The sequence below is a fragment of the Oryctolagus cuniculus genome, chromosome 16 (assembly GCF_051225735.1).
Source record: "Oryctolagus cuniculus isolate XC-2025 breed Fujian yellow rabbit chromosome 16, ASM5122573v1, whole genome shotgun sequence".
Classification (NCBI taxonomy): Eukaryota; Metazoa; Chordata; class Mammalia; order Lagomorpha; family Leporidae; genus Oryctolagus; species Oryctolagus cuniculus.
In genome coordinates this window covers 7,326,355-7,351,248 of record NC_142882.1, presented here as the reverse complement: position 1 = coordinate 7,351,248, position 24,894 = coordinate 7,326,355, and the positions used below count along the sequence as shown (strand labels likewise).

General features: G+C 38.8%; 1 protein-coding gene across 1 annotated transcript in view; it reads left to right on the top strand.

The window, feature by feature from the left end:
- LOC149121442 (vomeronasal type-2 receptor 116-like) overlaps window positions 1-23,627 on the top strand; it is a 38,671-nt gene extending 15,044 nt beyond the window's left edge. The window contains exons 2-7 of the mRNA XM_089316334.1: window positions 12,574-12,737; window positions 15,713-15,998; window positions 16,367-17,173; window positions 17,826-18,053; window positions 18,401-18,524; window positions 22,693-23,627. Coding sequence (XP_089172460.1) covers window positions 12,574-12,737; window positions 15,713-15,998; window positions 16,367-17,173; window positions 17,826-18,053; window positions 18,401-18,524; window positions 22,693-23,627 — 2,544 coding nt within the window. The remainder of the gene's footprint in view (window positions 1-12,573; window positions 12,738-15,712; window positions 15,999-16,366; window positions 17,174-17,825; window positions 18,054-18,400; window positions 18,525-22,692) is intronic.
- The last annotated feature ends 1,267 nt before the right edge of the window (window positions 23,628-24,894 follow it).

Genomic DNA, 24,894 nt, shown 5'->3' with positions numbered 1-24,894 from the left:
GTGCAGACCAGGGTCATCCCCAGGGGATCTTCAAAAGACAGAAAGGTCACTTTTTTACAGAAGCACTGGTCTTGCTCCATGCTGGCATCTGATGTTCTGGACACTTAATACAATGGTCCATATGTAGTGAGAAATGTACAATAACATCATCCCAAGTTCAGTTATTTCTGATTCACAAGGTCCTTCTGGAATACCCAACTGAGCTATTTCAGGAATATTCTTAATTGATGTTGAAGACAGCATATAAATGACATCTAGGAAATTATTGGCTGTTATTCATGCCCAACTTCCTCATGTTAGCCAAAGTTATTACTACACCTCCCTAAGTACCTTACATACTGATGGATACATTCTCTTTTTCTCATAACAAAGGTTGTTCCATCTTAACCTTTCTTACCAGGCACACATTTCTATACTTGTGATGTTTCCAACTCCAATTTCTTTGATTTCCATTTTTAAAATCACCTGTTAGGTCATCAAAGAAGGAGGTACCTTTCTCTGAATGGAGGAGAGAACTTCCACTCTGACTACAACCTTGTCTAAATATGATCAGAGTCGGTGAACTCAAAAGGCTTCCAGACCTAAAGACATTATTGGGGGCAGAGCCAAGATAGCAGAATAGTGAGGGCACGCACTGATAGTCTGGGAAAATTTAGTTTAATAAAAGTGGAGTTACGGTAGCCTCAGAAAAAGGATCAGGAAAAAATTGCAGAGGAAACTCTTCCGGATCTACTGGCTGTGACTTGGAGGACCTACGGGGAGAGCAAGGTCGCCCACCGCATGGAAGCTGAGCCACGGGAGCTGCAGGGTTGCGCACCAGTGCTGGAAGGGGAGTGGATGTGACACAGATGACCAGTGGGGAGAGCAGGGACGCCCATGGTTCTGAATCCACACATAAGCGCTGGAAGGAGAGGTGAGCTCAGTAACCCGAGACATTGGTGGGGAAACGGTGGACAGAATCTAGAGGGAAGCGGGCTTTGAGGCGGGAAAGTTCACCAGACTGACTACAGGAGAGAAGAAAAAAAAAAGGTGGGGAGGGGTACTGGTACAGAGGAGTTTCTCTTTCCACCAACCTTGCAAAGGCGAGCAAGAGACAAAGAGCAGGCCCCACTCTGGATATACATAACAAAAGGGGAGAGCTAAGGAACTGAGGCACTACAATTCAGTAGCCTAGGCAACCCAGTGGGAGTCCGCAAGAGAAACTGAGCCTGCACAGACTCTTTGGGTAGAAGCCAGAGATCAGAAGCTAAATATCATCAATTCTGCTCAGTCATGCTGTATTACTTACCTCCTGAATAAAAAAATGAAATAAATAAATAAATAAATAATTAAATAAGAGAGAGGTTTACCACTCATAACCTGAGGGTATCACCTTTGCACACCTGTAACCTGGAAGAACCAAGCAGAGCTCTCAGGCCACACCCATCTCAAGCCTCCAAGGCTCCTCCAACAGCAGGCAGTCCACTTAACACAGACATAGTAAAAAAGAAACCTCACAGTGAGGGAAGAGGAATTAACAATGCCAAGCAGCAAACACAAAAATCGAGGGAACAAGATCAATGATGACACTATGACGCCTCCAAATAAACAAAACACCCCAAGCCAAGATTATGAAGATGATGAGATAGATGAAATGCAAGATACAGATTTCCAAAAATTTATGATAAGAACATTTAGAAATTTTCAAAAGCAAATCCTTGAACTACAGAAATCCTTATTGGACAGGATTGAAAATCTCTCTCGTGAAAATGAAATTTTAAGGAAGAATCAAAATGAAATTCAAAAACTAGTAGAACAGGAAAGTGTGATAGTGAAGAGAAATCAAAATGAAATGAAGAGCTCAATAGATCAAATGACAAACACATTAGAAAGTCTAAAAAACGGAGTCACCAAAACAGAGGAGAGAATATCGGACTTAGAAGACAGAGCACAGGAAAACATACAGTCAAACCAAAGAAAAGAAGAGGAAATTAGAACTATAAAATATATTTTTGAGAATCTACATGATACTATTAAAAAAACCAACATTTGGGTTCTAGGAGTTCCTGAAGGCATGGAGTGAGAGAAAGGATTAGAAGGCCTTTTTAGTGGGATACTAGAAAAGAGATTTCCAGGTTTGGAGAAGGACAGAGACATCCTAGTACAGGAAGCTCATAGAACCCCTAGTAAACATGACCAAAAGAGATCCTCACCACAACACGTTGTAATTAAACTCACCACAGTGAAACATAAAGAAAAGATCCTAAAATGTGCAAGAGAGAAACGTCAGATTACTTTCAGAGGATCTCCAATTAGACTCACAGCAGACTTCTCATCAGAAACACTACAAGCTAGAAGAGAATGGCAAGACATAGCCCAGGTACTAAGAGAGAAAAACTGCCAGCCCAGAATATTATATCCTGCTGAGCTCTCATTTGTGAATGAAGGTGAAATAAATTCCTTTCATAGCAAACAGAAATTGAAAGAGTTTGCCGCCATTTGTCCAGCCCTGCAAAAGATACTTAAAGATGTGCTACACTCAGAAACACAGAAACACAGCCATCAATGTGACAGAAGGTAAAGGAAGAAAACCTACCATTAAAAGAGCATAGGAAGCTCAAAGCATATACTAGAAAATATCTTCGGGAAAATGGCAGGACAAAGTCACTATGTATCAATAGTCACATTAAATATTAATGGACTTAGCTATTCAGTTAAAAGGTAAAGACTGGCTGCATGGATTAAGGAACAAAACCCAACTATTTGTTGCCTACAAGAAACACATCTCTCTAACAAAGATACATGCATCTGAAAGTGAAAGGTTGGAAAAAGATACTCCATGCCAACAGAAACCAAAAAAAAAAGCAGATGTAGCCATATTAATATCAGACAAAATAAACTTTAATACAAAAAGTGTTAAGAGAGACAAGAGGGGCACTATATAATGATTAAGGGTTCAATTCAACAGGAAGATGTAACTATTATAAATGTATATGCACCTAATTGCAGGCCACCGGTCTATTTAAAAGATATGTTAAGGGACTTAAAGGGAGACTTAGACTCCAATACAATAGTACTGGGGGACTTCAATACTTCACTCTCAGAAATAGACAGATGATCCAGACAGAAGATCAACAAGGAAACAGCAGATTTAATCGACACAGTAGATTTAAATGACACTATAGCCCAAATGGATCTAACAGATATCTACACAACTTTCAATCCTACATCTAAAGACTTTACATTCCTCTCAGCAGTGCATGGAACCTTCTCTAGGATTGATCACATACTAGGCCATAAAGCAAGTCTCAGCAAATTCAAAAGAATTAGAATCATACCATGCAGCTTCTCAGACCACAGCGGAATTAAGCTGGAAATAGGCAACTCAGGTAACCCTAGAAAGTATGCAAACACATGGAGATTGAACAACATGCTCCTGAATGAACACTGAATCATTCAAGAAATCAAAAACTTTCTGGAAGTAAATGAGGATAACAACACAACATATCAAAACTTACGGGATACGGCAAAAGCAGTATTGAGAGGCAAGTTTATAGCAATAGGTGCCTATATCAAGAAATTGAAAGGTACCAAATAAATGAGCTTTCAGCACATCTGTAGGACCTAGAAAATCTGCAACAAATCTGACCCAAATATAGTAGGAGAAGAGAAATAATTAAAATCAGAGAAGAAATCAACAGGATTGAATTAAAAAAAATTACAAAAAATCAGCCAAGCAAAGAGCATGTTTTTTAAAAAAAAAATAAACAAAATTGACACCCCATTGGCCCAACTAAAAAAAAGAAGAGAAAAGACCCAAATCAATAAAATCAGAGATGAAAAAGGAAACGTAACAACAGACACCACAGAAATAAAAAGAATCATCAGAAATTACTACAAGGACTTGTATGCCAGCAAACAGGGAAACCTATCAGAAATGGATAGATTCCTGGACACATGCAACCTACCTAAATTGAACCAGGAAGACATAGAAAACCTAAATAGACCCATAACTGAAACAGAAATTGAAACAGTAATAAAGGCCCTCCCAACAAAGAAAAGCCCAGGACCAGATGGATTCACTGCTGAATTCTACCAGACATTTAAAGAAGAACTAATCCCATTTCTTCTCAAACTATTCAGAACAATCGAAAAAGAGGGAATCCTCCCAAATTCTTTCTATGAAGCCAGCATCACCTTAATCCCTAAGCCAGAGAAAGATGCAGCACTGAAAGAAAATTATAGACCAATATCCCTGATGAACATAGATGCAAAAATCCTCAAAAAATTCTCACCAATAGAATACAGCAACACATCAGAAAAATCATCCACCCAGACCAAGTGGGATTTATCCCTGGTATGCAGGGATGGTTCAGCATTCGCAGATCAATCAATGTGATTCACCACATTAACAGACTGCAGAAGAAAAACCATATGATTATTCAAATAGATGCAGAGAAAGCATTCGATAAAATTCAACATCCTTTCATGGTGAAAACTCTAAGCAAACTGGGTATGGAAGGAACATTCCTCAATATAATCAAAGCAATTTATAAAAACCAACGGTCAGCATCCTATTGAATGGGGAAAAGTTGGAAGCATTTCCACTGAGATCTGGCAACAGACAGGGATGCCCACTATTACCACTGCTATTTAACATAGTTCTGGAAGTTTTAGCCAGAGCCATCAGAGAAGAAAAAGAAATTAAAGGAATACAAATTTAGAAGGAAGAACTCAAACTATCCCTCTTTGCAGATGATATGATTCTTTACTTAGAGGAACCAAAGAACTCTACTAAGAGACTATTGGAACTCATAGAAGAGTTTGGCAAAGTAGCAGGGTATAAAATCAATGCACAAAAATCAACAGCCTTTGTATACACATGCAATGTCACGGCTGAGAAAGAACTGCTAAGATCAATCCCATTCACAATAGCTACAAAAACAATCAAATACCTTGGAATAAACTTAACCAAGGATGTTAAAAATCTCTACGATGTGAATTCCAAAATCTTAAAGAAAGAAATAGAAGAGGATACCAAGAAATGGAAAAATCTTCCATGCTCATGGATTGGAAGAATCAATATCATCAAAATGTCCATTCTCCCAAAACAATTTATAGATTCAATGCAATCCCAATCAAGATACCAAAGACCTTCTTCTCAGATCTAGAAAAAATGATGCTGAAATTCATATGAAGGCACAAGAGACCTTGAATAGGTAAAGCAATCCTGTACAACAACAACAACAACAACAAAAGCTGGAATCATCACAATACCAGATTTCAAGACATACTACAGGGCTGTTATATTCAAAACAGCATGGTACTGGTACAGAAACAGATGGATAGACCAATGGAACAGAATTGAAACACCAGAAATCAACCCAAACATCTACAGCCAACTTATATTTGATCAAGGATCTAAAACCAATTTCTGGAGCAAGAAGAGCCTATTCAATAAATGGTGTTGGAAAACTGGATTTCCACATGCAGAATCATGAAGCAAGACCGCTAACTTACACCTTACACAAAAATCCACTCAACATGGATTAAAGACCTGAATCTATGACGCGACACCATCAATTTCTAGAGAGTATTGGAAAAACCCTGAAAGATAAAGTTACCGGAAAATACCCCAGAAGCACAGGCAGTCAATGGCAAAATTAACTATTGGGATTGCATCAAATTGAGAAGTTTCTGTACTGCAAAAGAAACAGTCAGGAGAGTGAAGAGACAACCAACAGAATGGGAAAAAATATTTGCAGACTGTGCAACAGATAAAGGGTTAATAACCAGAATCTACAAAGAGATCAAGAAACTCCACAAAAACAAAACCAACAACCACTTAAGAGATGGGCCAAGGACCTCAATTGACATTTTTTAAAAGAGGAAATCCAAATGGCCACAGGCACATGAAAAAATGTTCAAGGTCACTAGCAATCAGGGAAATGCAAATCAAAACCACAATGAGGTTTCACCTCACCCCGGTTAGAATGGCTCACATTCAGAAATCTACCAACAACAGATGCTGGCGAGGATGTGGGGAAAAAGGGACACTAACCCACTGTTGGTGGGAATGCAAACTGGTCAAGCCACTATGGAAATCAGTCTGGAGATTCCTCAGAAACCTGAAGATAACCCTACCGTTCGACCCAGCCATCCCACTCCTTGGAATTTACCCAAAGGAATTTTAATAGCAAACAAAAAAGCGGTCTGCACCCTAATGGTTATTGCAGCTCAATTCACAATAGCTAAGACCTGGAACCAACCTAAACACCCATCAACTGTAGACTGGATAAAGAAATTATGGGATATGCACTCTTTAGAATACTATACCACAGTAAAAAACAATGAAACTCGGTCATTTGCAACAAAATGGAGGAATCTGGAACACATCATGCTGAGTGAAATAAGCCATTCCCAAAGGGACAAATACCATATGTTCCCCCTGATCAGTGACAAGTGACTGAACAACAAAAAGGAAACCTGTTGAAGTGAAATGGACACTATGAGAAACGGTGACTTGATCAGCATAGCCCTGACTGTTAATGAACAACTTAATATGTTATCCTTCTTAGTATTTTGTTTGTCTGTTCTACTTAATACTGCTGGTTGAATTCAGTAATTAATACACAGTTATTCTTAAGTGTTGAAATTTAACTGAAATGTGATCCATGTTAAATATAAGAGTGGGAATAAAGAGGGAAGAGATGTATAATTTGGGACATGCTCAAGCTGAATTGCCCCAAATGGTAGAGTTAGAAACATACCAGGGGATTCCAATTCAATCCCATCAGAGTGGCATGTACCAATGCCCTCTCACTAGTCCAAGTGATCAATTTCTGTTCACAATTGATCATAATGAAAGGACTAAGAGTCAAAGGGATCACATAAACAAGACTACTGCCTGCTAATACTAACAGATAGAATAAATAAAGGGGAGAGCGATTGAACATGTGAAGCAAGATACACAGCAGCCTCATAGAATGGCAGATGTCCTAAATAGCACTCTGGCCTCAGAATCAGCCTTAAGTCATGCAAATGCAGCTGAAAAGCCCGTGAGAGTATTTCATGCATGGAAAGCCAAGACACTCTGGAAAAACGAAATGAAACAAAACAAAACAAAACAAAACAAAACAAAACAAAACAAAAAAAAACAAAAGGACATAAATGAAAGATCTCTGTGAATGAGATCCCAGTGAAAAGAACAGGTTTTTAAAGAAGGAGGTACCTTTCTCTGAAGGGAGGAGAGAACTTCCACTTTGACTATGACCTAGTCTAAATAAGATAAGAGTTGGAGAACTCAAGAGGCTCCCATAGCCTTGGAAACTCACGACTGGAGCATAGGGAGAGTACTGATGCCATAAACAGGAATGTCAATTTGTAAAGTCAACAACAGGAGTCACTTATTCCTCATGTAGGATCTCTGTCCTTAATGTGCTGTACATTGAGATTTAATGCTATAACTTGTACTCGAACAGTATTTTTCACTTTGTGTTTGTATGTGGGTGCAAACTGTTGAAATCTTTACTGAATATATACTAAACTGGTCTTCTGTATATATAGAAAATTGAAAATGAATCGTGATATGAATGGAACGGGAGAGAGAGTGGGAAAGGGGAGGGTTGTGGGTGAGAGGGACTTCCTCGGCATGGGGTAAGCCAATGTAATCCATAAGCTGTAGTTTGGAAATCTATATTCATTAAATAAAAGTTAAAAATAGGCTTCCATAGCCTTGGCGACTCATGACAAGAGCCTAGGATGATTACTGATACCATAAACAAGAGTGTCAATTTTTAAAGTCAACAACAGGAGTCACTGTGCACTTACTCCTCATGTAGGATCTCTGTCCTTAACGTGCTGTACATTGTGATTTAATGCTATAACTAGTACTCAAACAGTATTTTTCACTTTGTGTTTCTATGTGGGTGCAAATCTATATGTGTGTGTTGAAATCTATACTTAATATATACTAAACTGATCTTCTGTATATAAAGAGAATTAAAAATGAATATTGATGTGAATGGAAGGGGAGAGGGAGCAGGAAATGGGAGGGTTGTGGGTGGGAGGGAAGTTATGGGGTGGGGAAGCCATTGTAATCCATAGGCTGTTCTTTGGAAATTTATATTCATTAAATAAAAATTTTAAAAAAGTATAAAAAATAAAATAAAATAACCTGTTAAAATCTAAATTAAGATAACATTTTTAAATAAGGTAAGAGTTTGTAGAAATTGTGGAGATTGAAGAGGTATAGAAAACATTTAGAGAAGGATATATATATATATATATATAGAGAGAGAGAGAGAGAGAGAGAGAGTGAGAGAGAGAGAGAGAGACAGAAATCTGTTCAGATCTGGGGTAAAAGAAACACTGATAGAGCCATGGAGCTTGGAGCCCATGGCCTCACTTCAGGATGTGCCCAGTCTCACTGATGGATAATCTCCAGGAAGGAAGAACAGAATGCAATTTTCAGCCAACATCTGAATGGGCCATTGTGATCTGGTGTCCAGTCAGGGAGTCCTTGAAAAACACCAGAGAGTGTCCCTGGCCTGAAATTCAAGGTTATTTCAAACTTTTCTCCCAGTGTCACATGTTGGGCAAATCCTCATGAAAAGAAAATGTGTTGGGACAGACCAACATTCCCGGAGCTGAGACAAGAAGCAAGGAGAGTGGAGTGTCTTGTTTTCTAGCTTGTGAGGAGTCCAAAGGGGCAGGAGATTGGCTGCCCACTGGAAACAGCATTTTTTGGATCAACATTATTCTGGCATTCAGAGCCTGGTACCTGGCCAGGAGACCTTCTGAAAACACTGGCGTGTAGCCCCAGCCAGAATCCATCAGTCATCTCTAAGACTTCTTCCAGCCCCACATGAAGGGCTGATCCACACAAGAGGGAAGGAGGGAGGCTGAAAGGATAGAATCCCAGCTCCAGGGGATTGATCTGGCCTTAGTCAGCCAGCACTAATCACTTTTAAATGGCTGACAGGGACCCAGTGTTTTAGGGAAATGAGAGTGACTATGAAAGAGACACTCTGAAAAAAAGTGACAGCAGTCTGCATGCTCACCAGTCCAGTGAGATTATCCAACGTTGGATGCACATCATGTAGGAGTTGCAATCTGAGTCACATTGGAGTTGCTCTCCAAGTAATGGCACCAAAATATTATGGGAAATGGTGGCACAAAAATTATTGTTACCTTGGTTCTTTGCCTCACATGGAAGAAAAATTTCCAAGTGGATGGCAAAGAAATTTAAAAGTATTTATTAGAATCAAGGACCTCCAGCCAGAGTGGCATGGAGGGGGTCTTCCAAGAGAGGAAAACTGCGAAAACCCACATTCATTTGGGTGAACTTCTCAGGTGCATAAAAGCTGAAAAATGGAGATTTTCTTTGTTCATAGGTATGATTAAAGAGGAAGTACTCAGAGATTGGAGTAGCCATATTTGTGGTGTTTGAAGTAGAGAAGAGGAAATGGAAAAGGAGAAAGGGACTTTCCTGGATGACTGTGTCAGAAGAGTTGTGATCGACAAAGCTCTCAAACCATGGGAGATTGTCAGGAAAATTAGAATATTCTAGTCTTCCACCACTTTCAATCATTGTTGACAAATTTCAGGGTTGAGATTGTATATTATGGCTGTCCTCTTATGTAGCATGCTATTTTTTCTCCCCCCTTAGCTGACCTTTTGTTCTTTTGAGCCTCTGTGATCATAGTCACTTTTCATTCTCTCTTGCAGATGGCATTAAAGAACACATCTCTGACCCTTGCACCTAGATGCTACATTTCAGCTCAGCCCATGTGGGACTGGCCATTTATGATCACCTGAAAGGTATTTGATTTATGTCAGGTTTGAGAGTTAGAGATAGACAGGATAGCATCTGTGAAGTGCTGTAGGATTAATCTCAGTCACTGAGAAGAGACATTAAGCAACAGCCTGGCCATATCAAATACTGATCAGGACATCATCAGCAACCGTGGTTATTCTTTTCTTTGACAACAAATTTCTGATAGCTGTAGCCAATGGAACATAGTGAGGTGGTCACTCATTGTGGTTTTGAAAAGTTTTCTAAGTTTACTGATGATTAGCACCCTTGATAAGGCCTTTTGCTCATTTATCTCTGCAGAATGTCTGTTCAATTGCTATACCCATTGTTGATGATATTGTTGTTGTTCCTTCTGCTTTTTAAAATATTAGTTGCAAACATGTTTCTGAAAGAAGGTGTGGCTATATTCTCCCAATTTCTATCAAGTGTTTGACTCTTGAAAGCTCTCCCTCTAGTTATGTAAACATGGCCCAGGCCACTGACTGCAGTCTGATGTCCCCACCTTCCCTAAGCTGTTGCTTTCTCTGGCTCTCAGCTGCTGGGATTATGTGTGTGTCCTTGATCGTACTACAGATCTGCACCTTCCACACTGATCCACAACATTCTTCTTCCTTCCATAGAATTCCAACTGCATTTCTTCCACTCTTACTTTGACTGTCTACTCCTAGCCTAGAACAGTATGCCCTTCCCTCTTCAGCCATCTTGGACTTCCCCCAGTAATCAACAGTGTTAATCCTAGGTAAGATGGATAATGGCAGAAACAGATTCTTGGTAGATTACCATATGTGGCAAAACTAGCAAAGTACTAGGTATTGTTATCTTCAGAAGAGTTGCATCAGATTAAGTATGGCTGGAAGATGCATTATGTGTGGATTCTTGGCTGGGACATAATGCAGAACATTTAACAAAAATGCACCATTGTAGGCTTTACATACAAGCATAACTAATTTGGAGCTACTGAGAACTGACACAGTGAATGCTGATGTGCTAGAGCACTTCTGTGTTGTGGATTTGCTTTATTTCTTTTTCTGCTTGCTATGACATTATTCTTGCAGTGGGCTTATAGTGATTTCTACTTTCGATTTGAAGTGTGTTGAGCCTGAGAAGATAGTTCAGGATAAAGTCCATTGGAGACAGTGTTCCCGATGCAGACTGAGTGTAAGTTCATGTGGGTGTTCCCTATACACGCAGAGAACTCTGTACTTACCAACTCAAATGTCCACTTGCTTTCATTTTTGGAAATTGCTGTATAGTGAGCTAAATGTTATTAGACTTCAATAGAAATTATAAAACGTCTCAAATAGAAAAATATTACCAACTTTTAAGGTAGTGTTGTTAAAATTAAATTTAGACAGAAATGTACAATCTCAGGTTTTTATACTTTTATGCAATTAGCATATATATTTCCATATAAGACTGAAATTCTGCATTTGAAGCATTCATCCCAATCTATAAAAAACATCAAATTCAGCATTAAGAATTCAGAAGATAGGCCTGTGCCGCGGGTCACTAGGCTAATTCTCCTCCTGCAGCCCTGGCACTCAGGTTCTACTCCCAGTTGGGGGACCGGTTTTGTCCCAGTTGCTCCTCTTCCAGTCCAGCTCTCTGCTGTGGCCTGGGAAGGCAGTGGAGGATGGCTCAAGTGGTTGGGCACCTGCACCCACGTGGGAGACCAGGAGGAAGCACCTGGCATGTAGCTTCGGATCTACACAGTGCACCGACTGTAGTGGCCATTTGGGGGGTGAAAAACAGAAGGAAGACCTTTCTCTCTGTCTCTTTCTCTCACTGTCTAACTGCCTGCCAAAAAAATGCAGAAGATAAAAAGTGATGACTATGAGGGAAATTGTTAAGCAAAAAAATAATGAATATATATTGATGAAATTCGTGCATGTTTGGTTCATAACACACATTGTCCATGAATATTCTGAAGTCTACATTCTGGCTGGTATTTTCAGATTTATAGTAAAAAGTGAGAAGTACTCAAAAAGTCCCAAGTTCTGATGAGTGCATCAACCAAGGTTGTAAGTGCAAAAACAGATCAGCGTGGGATTACTGTGGTTAACAGCAACCTGGAAGGGTTTCATGTTTTACAAATAAAGATGAAGTGATTTGACATCCTGAATGGGAACTTATGCATTCAGGGTGATTACTGGTTCCACAGTGATTGAAAACCCCATGTCCTAGCGGGTATCTCTGTAAAGAGGATTGGTTTGGGGTCTGTGTGGCATCAAGAAAATGTGTGGTTGCCCATTGCTATTTGGGTCTTTGAATTCTTTGACACTAGTGATTTCTGGTCTGAAACCCTACTGAGAACCTCACCTGATGCCTCCCTTCATGCCCTCTGATGCAATCCAGGTACATAATTGTTTATGGGGTGGTTTATTAACAATGCCCTTGGACCAAATGTAACTAGCAGGAGTTTCTCCCTTGAGTCTTTGTATCCATGGACTTGGAGGAAATCCTGGCACCTGGGTGAAGAGGATGATTCACAAACATGTTTTTCTTCTTGTGTTTTTCACCAAGACAGAAGACCTGAGCTGCAAAGCCTTGGGGCAGAAAGGGTTTCAGATTCCCCCATGGACGGGTGGACAACTGGTGGAAAGAAGTCAGATGGAGCAGTATTAATGTGGACTGATTCAAGAAATCACACACACACACACACACTCTCTCTAGTTATGCACCTGCATAACGCTGCATGTTCCACTGCAATTGTGTCTTAGAGTTTTTCACAGACTTCAAAGATGTTTCCTTTGATTTTCCTGTTGCTCTTTCTGCAGCTGTATCTCCTTGTGACATGTCATGATGATCACAACTGTTTTTTCCAGATGAAACGGAGTTTTTACAAGGATGGGGATGTTGAGATTGCTGCCTTTTTCCCCATTTACATACACCTCGTTGACAGACTCATGAATAATTTCAAAAATAATATAATATTCAGAGGGTAAGTTCTCTTTGCCATAATCATTTCCCTTGATTTGCATAATAGCTCCTTGTTATTTGGTCTGCTAATGATTGATAAATGCATTCTGTGTTCCTGCCCTGTCCATCCTCTGTCCCTCCTAAAAATTGCTGATAGTGTGGGGTCAAGAGAAAGACAGTTCTTCTTGCCTGGCACCTTGAATAATTCAGGAAATGTTACCTGATAAGAGGAAGGAGAGTCTGGTTGGTATATCCCTGTCATTCCCTATGCATGTTCATCAGCTCAGGGGCCTATTGTGCCTCAGTAGCAGATTGTTAGAGAACCCATGCATCGAAATGAACAAACCTGAGTTAGATGAGCTCTTCCATATGTGCTCACAATGTTTTCTAATATGTGCTAGATTTGGGATCATAAGAACACTTCATTTTTTCTACAGTCATAAAGGAGAAAAGATATTCAAGAAAGTAAGTTTTTTATTAGGTAAAAGTAATCTCAGGGCAACACCTTTGCACAAATAAAATAATAATTAAATTTTAATGATGAATATACCTGCAAAAATTTTAATGATTGTAATCCACAACATTGACGATGTGTCCATGAGTCTATCATTTTATCAGGAAAAACATTTCAGATTGGGTTTTATCTGCTTCTGATCCTCTTTCAGATACTTTCTTTTTGTAGCTAAATATAAATGTTTCATTATATATATATACTAATGTATATATATATATATATATATATTAAAATTTCATTCCTACACAATATACTATCTTTTAGGACAGCGTACTTATTTTCTTCACAAATATTTTTCTAATTTTCTAATTGATTTCTACTTTAATGCTACAGGAATTAGGTTGACACTGCATAGATCATTGATAGAAAGTAGATATCAGGACATAGATCACTGCAGTATCATTAAAGCCAATGGATTTGAGAAGTATAGTTTGTGCCACCAAAGTGATGCAACTGATGAAGTATTTTAGGCATTTGTCCAGAGATCTCTCCTGAAAATATCTAATTTGGATACTAGCTTGTTATAATATTCACTTCACATTGATATTTATGAATTCAGCTCATATGATATTTGCACATTGCATCTCATTTATAAATATTTATACATTATTAGCAGTAGTATTCTCCATGTTTTTGCATACAGCACATCATTTAAATGTTCTCTGAAATGGTAGAGACCAGGAGGTAGTGAATTTCCAGTAGCAGGAAAAGATACTATGAATAGAGCCCAGGTTCCTCCAAGATGTATGCCATGCAAATGGGAGATCAAAATTAAATCTTAGCAAACCCAGGAGAAAGTACCTGTATTGATGATACTTGGAAAAAAAAGCAATACTGAACTATCAATAGACACTATACCCTGCAATGTTAGATTCATGAACTTTAGAACATAAAATAACTACTGATAAACTGTTCTTAGAGACAAGAAACAGAGCATTAAACAGATCAAAAGGGCAACTCTCAAAAGGCCCAGTGTGTCAAAGAGCCTTCTAGATATTTTGGTGCTGGCAGGAGCTGATGAATAAAATGAGAGCATGAGGAATTGATGGAAGTGTAGAAGAATGAGGAGAGGAACAGACATACATGAAATACAAAACTGAATATTATTTGATTCATTTAGCAAGGTCTTTCAAATTTCCTCATTCTACAAAGTATGAATGAAGTATTTGATAGCACATATTTATAGGAACTATATATATAAAACAATATATATAAAGCAACATGATTATAGAACACCTGTATATAAATAGAGAGAGAGAATAGATGTATAATATGCATACATACATATTATGTTTCACCATGAACCAAGAAATAAAAAACTGTCACTTCCTCTGGAGCACAAAATGACCCTTAAAAAGCATTGTACGTGACCTTGTCTATTCATCAAGACTCAACACAAAGGACATCTGAAATAAAAACAAAGGGCTCCACATTTGCATTCTTTGTCAAATGTCAGATCCCAGAAATGAGAAATGCATCATGTTCATTGCATGGAAGGCTATTTATGTTCAATTCTGTAGGAAAAAATTGAGTGAAGAAGGCCTGTTTGGAGTAAACACTGATACCACTGGTCATGATTTACTTTAACATATGCTTAGTGTTCTAAATAAATCCATGACTGTCTTAGTTGTAAAGAGTCACAGGTCTCACAGCCCAGTGTTTCAAGTCCACCTACTGAGTGTTTCAGGCTTCTCTAAAGTGCTCCTCCCTTTTCACTGCTTTCCATCTTTCAAGCTCTGAATTTGGTTTCATTCTCCTGTCTTGTGATAGTGGTCAATGGGTAAGTTTGATGGGGAAGATATTTTTCAGGATTAATTCCAGACTTCCATCTACCATCCAGTGCTCTGATATCATCCTCTTGCGGATCACATAGCCTTCAGTTGAGATACTCTCTTTGCACATTACAACCTGCAGCCTTATGGTCATATGACTCCTATTTCAAGAAGTGTTTAATGATGTGATAAGATGAAGAATCATTGCAGTTTGTGATTATAGGAAGTATTTATAGAAGCAAAGCTCAAGATGATGTGCCTTTCCTTATGTTTTCTTTGACAACTGCAATGTTCTTCATAGGCTTCCATGATCTTTAGAGAAGGCATTCCAGAGCCTATTTAGAATTTACATGAGAAATCAAATAAAGAACTTAAAAGAGATAGCTGTTGCCAGAGGTGATTTAAATCAAAATGCATGGGCAACCATGTGATAACATGCCCAAGATTATGGTGTAAAAACAGATCTTATATTTCAGAATCATTTAATCTGGGAGACCAGGATCTAGGTAGTAGCAGCTTTGGTTCTGGTGAGGACATGGGTCCTGCAAATATGGCAGTCTTCACACTCTGTCCTTAGCAAATGTACAGAGAAGGGTTAGAGCATATGAATTTTTGGCCATGGTCATCCATCTGTCACAGTAATTACAGTAGCATAGATGATAATCTGGATTGGAAGCTTTTCCCTTAAAGATCCTTGTGACTTTCATGCAGGTTTCAGTCCAAAAACTACCAGTATGTTCTGGCCTTGGTTTTCACTATTGAGGAGATCAACAAGAACCCCTATCTTTTACCCAACGTGACCTTGGGATTTGATCTCTATAATGTCATGCACAGTGACATGATGGTGATAGAGAATCCCTTCATCTGGCTTGCGGGACTGGAAGAGGACATTCCTAATTACACATGTAGGAAACACAGCAAGTCTGTAGCTGTAATATCAGGCACAAGTGTTGCTATCCAAATGGGGACACTGCTGGAACTCTACAAAATTCCACAGGTGAGTGTGCAAGGGAAAGAAAGAGAAAAAGCACATCAACTTAGGTGGCTTATTTAGACCTAAAAATTTAAGCAACAGAGACCTTTTACATTTGCCACAGTGTGTGATCTAAAGAGAAGGCATGCAGAGGATTGATGGATTAGCCACATTTATTCTGAAGCAAAAATGTGGGTGAGTGAAAATGAGAAATGTTTTCATCAACTTGTGAGGCTAATGACTCATGAACTAGGAATCTCATGTAGTGGGAGATGAGAAAAAGGAAATATTCTAAAATCTTCTGACACTTCCATCATTTGCTTAATTTCTTCAGGAATAAGATTGTACACTATGGCAATAACCCTACACATATTTCTTGCATTTTCCCTTAGCTGACTCTTGGGCCTTTTGAACCGCTTCTGAGTGACAGTGGTCAGTTTCCTTCCCTCTATCAGATGGCACCCAAAGACACTTCTCTGGCCCTTGGCATGGTCTCCTTGCTGCTTCATTTCAGCTGGACCTGGGTGGGTTTGGCCATCTCAGACCTCCCAAAAGGTATTAAGTTTATGACTGATTTGAAAGTAGAGTTACACAAGAATGGCATCTGTGTGGACTTTGTGGAACTGATCCCAGCCACTGAGAAGTCACATTCTTCAGTCTGCTGGCCATACCACATCCAAATCATAAAATCATCAGCAAATGTGGTGATTCTTTTCTGTGACACTGATTCACTCATAGGTGTCAGCTTTGCAACATGGAGATGTGTAATGACATGGAAAGTTTGGGTCACGACCTCACAGTGGGATTTTGCCAGTTCTGAAGGACATTTCCTGCTCCACTCATTCCATGGGACCCTCATTTTTTCACACCACCGTAGTGAGATCTCTGGTTTCAAAAACTTTCTTCAGACAGCTAACCCTTCCAAATACCCAGAAGACATTTACCTCTCTAGATTCTGGTCACTGGCTTTTGGTTGCTTATTCACTGGGACATCCTGCAACACCTTGCAGAACTGTCCACTGAATGCCTCCTTGGAATCCTTGCCTCTGCATCATTTTGATATGAGCATGAGTGATGGGAGTTACAACATATACAATGCTGTGCATGCTGTGGCCCACAGCGTACATGAGATGCTTCTACAAGAGTTAGAAATGCAGCCAGGGAACAAGGGGGCAAAGGTGGCATTTTCTCCCTGGCAGGTAACTTGGTTTCCATTGTTGACAGGTACTCCTGAAGTGATCCCCTTAAGAGCTTCTGCAGGTGTTCAAACCAAGTAGAGTAGTATATTTACTCTAGTCACAAGATATAAATGAGCCTGTGCCTGAAATATGTCATTAAAGACAGGGTTCCACTGACAAGTGGGAAATTAACTTGGCTAAGCATTAATGCTGTGTCTTAAAGAGTACTCACCCATCCTGTCAATTTAATTTTGGATTTGCAATACTTAGACTGTTTCATTCTGTTTTCAATCTCAGCAGTATAATAATTATATTTACTGTCAATCTCATATAATTTGCACACACTTGTTTATTCTGGTAACTGCATTACAGATGGTTGTCTTAGGTACACTGAGAAAATAAGTGAGTGTTGTAGCTTGGACTCCACAGTTGGAAATGCTCTGAATATCACAGCTAGATATTTTTGATTGCCCTTGTTTTAGGATGAAAATGAGGGAAGTTGTACTTACTTTGATGTAGTTCTCATCAGTTTTTTTTATTGTATTTGGTTTGGTGGCTCTAAAAAGATTCCTTTGTTTATTTGTGATCACAGAGAAAAAGAGACTTTCTCTAACCTGGGTTTGGTGTGTTATCATTTGGGCAGTCTTCATGTGAATATGATGCATTTTTTCAGTTGCACCCATTTCTCAAGAACCTCCAATTTACCAATCCTGGTGGTGACCTAGTGAATTTGAATCACAAAAGAAATTTGGAAGCTGAATATGACATTCTCAACTTTTGGAATTTTCCGTATGGTGTTGGACATAAGGTTAAAGTAGGAAAGTTTTCCCCATATGTTTCACATGCCCAACAGTTGTCTCTCTCTGAGAATTTGATAGAGTGGGCCACAGGAATTACAGAGGTAAGTTGGAATCTTCATAAGGATCACACTGCACACTGTTACCCCCAAACTGGTATGGGGATTTGTGCAACATGGCTAATTAATAAGACATTTAATGACATTAACAACTCCTCTTCCAATCTAAATACTTTCTTATGTTTTTAGTGTCTGAGGATGGACAGTACACACCCTCGTTCCTCCACGTATTTTGATTCCATTTATTTTAGAAAATCAAATTGCATGCTGTCAGTGTGTCAGAAATAGGTGTTTACCATTTCAGTGAATAGGTTTGCAGGACTTGAAAACCCTCTACTTGGAACTTAAGTAATAATCCCAACTCTGACCAATGCTCATCTGATTTTGCTCAGACTCCACACTCAGTATGCAGTGTGAGTTGCAGCCCTGGATTCAGGAAAGCCCCTCTGGAGGGAAAGCCTACCTGCTGTTTTGATTGCACACCTTGTCCTGGGAATGAGATTTCCAATCAGACAGGTAAGTCAGTGACAGCCTCATGGAGAAGTTAACACCTGTTTCTTAGAATTTCCAATTCTCCATGGAAAGATAAAATGTGGAACATGACTGCTCAGAAAATTCTTCCCTTCTTCAGTAGAAATTAATCCCTTTAATCAGTAATAATCCTCAAAAGAAAAAAAATTCCCACACTACACTCTGCTTCATGTAGTGTTTGTGAAATCATATGAAAGACTTAGTGTCACTGGAAGGAAGACTGTGTTGGAGTTCAGGATTATATGTGTGGTAAAAAATGAATGAAACCAATATTGGAGAATATTCACTCCATAAAGCAGTGTAGGATTTCTAAGATTTGTTCCATGAAGCAGCAATAGGCTATCATCACATGTATTGTGAAGATTTTCAATTTATGCTCATGTTGTATGAGTAGTTATTTTCACCATATTTTTAGTATTATTCTAATTTTTTAAAACTTATTGGTGATAATAACAGATTCTGTCAACAGAATACAATCCGTGGGAGTACTGTGGTGTATATACTAATTCAGTATAGGTAAATTCATGTCTGTGTTTCTTGTTCATGTATAGATAAAAGTGCTTTCACCAAATTGAAGTGTCACATGCTTGGAGTGAGAAAGCACAACTCTAATGCATATGTGTTATATGAAAAACAATCTTAGAAATCAGACATTATTTCATCAAGGGATAATACTCATAAAATATCATAAATGGGGCTAACCTTAGCCTTTGAGAAAAATCACTGTTGCTCAAAATAGGAAACTTCAACAACATTCATATGTTTACAGACATATACACATGTATAAAATCTATTTTGAAAGAACACAGGCTGACATCAATGGTAAAAATTATGCATAGCAAGAAAGGTCAGTGACAGCAAATTCAACACAAGTCCTTGAAGATAGGATGTGGACATTATAGGAAACTGAAGTAAATAAAAATTGGAAGAATTTAAAGTTGGTAATCAGAAACAAGCAAATTTTATTAACCTCAGTAAGAGGGAATGGTACAAAAAACAAGATTAGCTGAGGCAGTCTCTTCAGATATATAAAATACTAATATTAGAACATATTAATTATTTAATGGTGATACATTGAAGAATATTGAAGGAATTCAGAAATTTCCAGGTAAAAATATTATGAAATATATTGAGAAATATTTGAAAAATCCAAATATCCTCACAGTTATTAAAATAATTCCCAATACTTTTATTGTGATAAAAAATTATCAGACGGCTTTTACCAAACATTCACATAGCAAAGGAAATCTTGTCTGAATTCCTGTAGAGAACAGGTAAGTGCAAAAATTCTGTTTCTTCTACAGCAACATCTTAACTTGTTTGATCAAATATTGCCAGATAGTTGTGCAAAATGAAATTGTAAGACACTGTTGTTGAAATAAATTCACACATTTGAAATATCGAACATGGTAAATCCAAAAGTATTTTTAAATAGGTTACATCATGCCCCAAGCATTGCATGCAACGTAATTCAGTTTATAATCCCTGAGAAAATAGTAAGAAGAATTAGCATAACTGAAGAAAGGCATTTAATAAAATCTAAGGGATCTAAGAATTGTAAACAAAGAAGAAAAAACTCAAAAACACCAAAAAGAAGGATCAGTTTTCAATCCTAAAGAGTGTTTTAGAATGCTAAAAAACATGGAACTTATGGCTGAAGATTGGATACAAAGTTGAAAAAAGAATGTAACTTCTGCAGGAAATTACCAGGAGACTGATCTGTGCATATTATCGAAAAAGAAAGACATGCAACTTACTAAAAAGGAAGATATACAAGTGGCATTGTTTTCAGCTGATACTGGGATGCTGTAATGAGGTTAGTGAATCAATAATTGAGTTAAGTAGAGCTGGAATACAAGATTAAACACACAGAACAGTTATTTTTGCTGACCAGTTATGGAAAATGAAGCTATGAAAGACGGCACATGTAATGTCTCAAAAGTATGAAATATCCAAAGGTATGACTAACTAAATATTGGCAGATATCTGCAAGTTTAGACATCAGACAACAATGGGGTAATATATAGAAAAGAAGAGAATACTGACAGACCTGGAGAGAAAATTCATGTTCAAGGATAAAATGGCAAGAAAGTAGAAATATGCCAGTAGGGTTCAAGGTGAACTACAGACTGACTTTGATTACAGGCAGCATCCTAGTGTGTTCCTTGATGGAAACATGCTCAAGGGTGGCAACTAATCCAGCTGGTATCAAGTGTACATCTCTTCTGTGTTTCTCTGGAACTTGAAAACCTTCCTGCTGATGGTGTTCTCTCAATCAGTGCTTGCACCTAGAATGACTTAATACAGACGCTATCTAAGAGAAATGTGCTTTAGTGAGATGGTTGTGTGCTTTCTGTGCACCCAAAATTCACAAAGTAAATCACCCAGTCCATTTTACTAAGAGTAGGAACCTGGGGCTGGTACTGTGGCATAGTAGGTTAAGCCTCTGGCTGTGATGCTAGCATCCCAACTGGGCACCACTTCCAGTCCCAGCTGTTTCACTTCCAGTCCAGCTCTCTGCTGATGCTTGGGAAAGCAGCATAAGATGGCCCAAGTTTCTGAGCCCACACCCACATAGGAGACCCAGAAGAAGTTCCCAGTTTCTGGCTTCAAAGTGGCTCAGTTCCAGCTATTCCTGCCATCTGGGGTCTAAATCATCAGGTAGATCTCTCCCTTTCTCTTTTTCCATCTCTTCCTGTCTCCCTTCTATGCCTATCCTCCTGTCCTTCTCCCTCTTCCTCCCTCCTATTCTCCTACTGTTTTGGAACTAAGTGTTTCAAGTAAATTACAAATAAATAAATAAATAAACAAATACTTATTGAAAACAGACTTGAGCCCTTGGGTGGTTGATGAGGCTATGAGAGTACAGAGTGAATAGCACCATTAAAACAAGGGCTCATTACAGGCATGGAAAACCAAGAATCTGGCAAAAAATAGCCCACGCTGAGGATCTCTATGAGTCCTTAATGGAAAGAAACAGTCATCTAAGAAAAATATTCTCTTCTCTGAAGGGCAGAGAGAGCATCCACTTTGCTTATGGTCATGTCAAAATGTTGACTTAGTCTATGTTCACAAAAGGCTTCCATAGCTTTTACAATGCATGGTAAGACCCTCGGGTGATCAGTGATGTCATACATAAGAGTGTTAATTGCTAAAGGAACAACAGAAGTCACTGTGCACTTACTCCCCATGTAGGACCTCCGTCCCTAATGAGGTGTACTATGAGAATCAACTGCAAATTTTCCCCCAAACTGTATATGGTGTGTGTCTGCATTGATACAAATTGTTGAAATCTTGGCTTAATATGGAGTTGGTCCTCTGCATATAAAATCAAACTAACAATGAACCATAATGACAAGGATTGTGAGAGGGAGAGGAAGGTGGGATGGGAGTTGGGGTGGGAGAGTGAGCTTAGGGGAAAGAACCACTATGTTCCTAAAGTTCTTTCTATGAAAAAATGCATTTGTTAAATAAAAAATTAAAAATTAAAAAAAACAAGGGCTGCTACTTGCTCTTGTTCAAAGTGAGGATGCAGCAAGAATGCACCATGTATAAGGGCAGAGTAGCCCTCACCACCATGGAATCCTCTGGCACCTTGATCACCACTTCCTAATCTGAAGAAACCATTAAGAAGGAATTTTTTGGTGCAAACAAGACACAAGTTAAGGTATGTTTTTAAATCACCATGAGTAGACTCAGGGACTAGGCCTTAGGACTTTGTTAGGAGAAAAACAGCATGTACTCATCAGTATGGAAGGGACTTAGGCAGGTGAAGTATTAACTCTGGATAACATGAGGGAGATGGGCATGAATGATGGCCAATAATGTCCTAGATGTCATTTTTGTGTGCTGTCTTCAAAATCAAATAAGGACTATGTGCCTAAACTATACTAAATTGGTCTTCTGTATATAAAGATCATTGAAAATGAATAAAGAAGGATATGATGGCAGAGGGAGTGGGAGATGTGATCATTGTGGGTGGGAGGGAGGTTATGGGGGAAAAGCCACTATAATCCAAAAGTTGTACTTTAGAAATTTATATTAAACAACAGTCAAAAAAAATAAAATAAAAATAAACAAGCGTGTTCAAGAAGGACCTTGTAAATTAGAAATAGCTGAACTTTGGATAACATTATTCTACATTTTTCACCAGATATGCACCAGTGTGTGAAGTGTCTGGATCATCAATATGCCAGCACAGAGCAAGACCGCTGCCTAAACAAAGCTGTGGCCTTCCTGGCTTATGATGAACCATTAGGAATGACCCTGGTCTTCACAGCTCTGTGCTTCTCTGTCCTCACCACTGTGGTTCTTGGGGTCTTTGTGAAGCACCGAGACACTCCCATAGTCAAGGCCAACAATCGTTGTCTCAGCTACATCCTGCTCATCGCCCTCATCTTCTGCTTCCTCTGCTCCTTACTATTCATTGGTCGTCCCAACACAGCCACCTGTGTCCTCCAGCAGACCACATTTGGAGTGGTGTTCACATTGGCTGTTTCCACTGTCCTGGCCAAAACTATCACTGTGCTTCTGGCCTTCAAGGTCACTGCCCCAGGGAGAAGGATGACACAGTGGCTGATATCAGGGGCACCTAACTCCATTATCCCCATCTGCTCCCTGATCCAATTGGCTCTCTGTGGCTTCTGGCTTGGGACTTCTCCTCCCTTTATTGACACAGATGCACACTCTGAGCATGGCCACATCATCCTGGTGTGCAACAAGGGCTCTGTCACTGCTTTCTACTGTGTCCTGGGCTACCTGGGTACCTTGGCCCTGCTGAGCTTCACTGTGGCTTTCCTAGCCAGGAATCTGCCTGACACCTTCAATGAAGCCAAGTTCCTGACATTCAGCATGCTGGTGTTTTGCAGTGTCTGGGTGACCTTCCTGCCTGTCTACCACAGCACCAAGGGGAAGGTCATGGTGGCTGTGGAGGTCTTCTCCATCTTGTGCTCCAGTGCAGGGCTCCTGGGCTGCATCTTTGTTCCCAAGTGCTACATTATTCTCCTAAGACCTGAGAAGAATGCTTTGAAAGGATTAAGGGATAGAATAGTTTCCAAGGAAACAGATGTTTTGAAGAGTAGCTCTTAAGGCTCTCACAGTTTTCAATGGTTAGAAACCAAGATTTATGAAACCAACCTTGCATTCTGATGTTATAAAATAACTTGCAGCATGTGACCTCCTTATGAGCAATTTATACTTCTCTTCAAATGTTTTTGTTCTGAAGGACCAATCCACAGAAAAGAAAGGGAGAGTGGGAGAAACCTTCCATCTGGTGATAGACTCTAAAGGTATCTACAGTGGCATAGTGATAGTTCATGCCAAAGCAAGGATTTTAATTCAGGTGTCCATGTGAGTGTCAGGGCTGGAAAGATGTAGGCCATCTTCCACTGCTTTCTCTTGATCATCAACAGGGAGCTGGATTGCAAGTGGAGCTGCCAGGACATGAACTGGCACCCACATGGGATGTCAGGGTTACAGGTGATGGTTATATCCACTACACCCCATGCTGGCCCCATTCCTCCTCTCTTCTTCAAAATAGCACTGTGTACAAATGTCTTAGCCTGGGTTTTATGTTCACAAACACAAACCCATCTCAGATAAAGGCTCTCCTTGAAAATTTTATTTCTTTATTTGCATTGTCAGCTAGTCAACACTGTAATATTCTTATTTTAATAAAATGAGTTACATGTTTGTTTACTGTTTTCCTTCATTAGAGTCTTTATTAAAGTGGACTTTATAATATAGAATGCATATTTTCAGTGCAACCATTAGACAGGTTAAATCATTTTAATTATATATAATTTCATATTGATCTAAAATGATGTGATAATCACACACCAAGTTTTAATTATATGTTGGTAGAAGGATTCTGCAAACTTCTTTTCACCTGTTCGTTTCTTTTTATTGTTAATTTTGGCTTTAAATTTACTTTTGCCAATACCAAACATAAGAAAATGGCCATTAATCTTGAGGAAAAAAGAATTCAACAAAGTAACAGTTTAAACTAAACTAATTTCATTTAGACATTTCACTCTTTTGTGTGACAATCATCTATGTCATATTTTAAAATATTTTTTGTCACTACAAATCAAATTCCTTATCCATTTACAGTTACTGTCAGTTCCTTCTCTTGCCAGTCACCCAACCACCAATCCATTTCTGTTTCCATAGATTTATGCTACTGTGGGTTTTTTATAAATTAAGTATTGGATTCTGTGGTTTTAGGTGACCTTTCATTTTGCGTGGCATTTTCAGGGGGCATCCACATTATTGCAGGTATCTACATTTTTCATGACAAACTGATAATTCCTTGTAGTAATTCATTGTGTTTTGTGTTTCCAATTAACCATATACT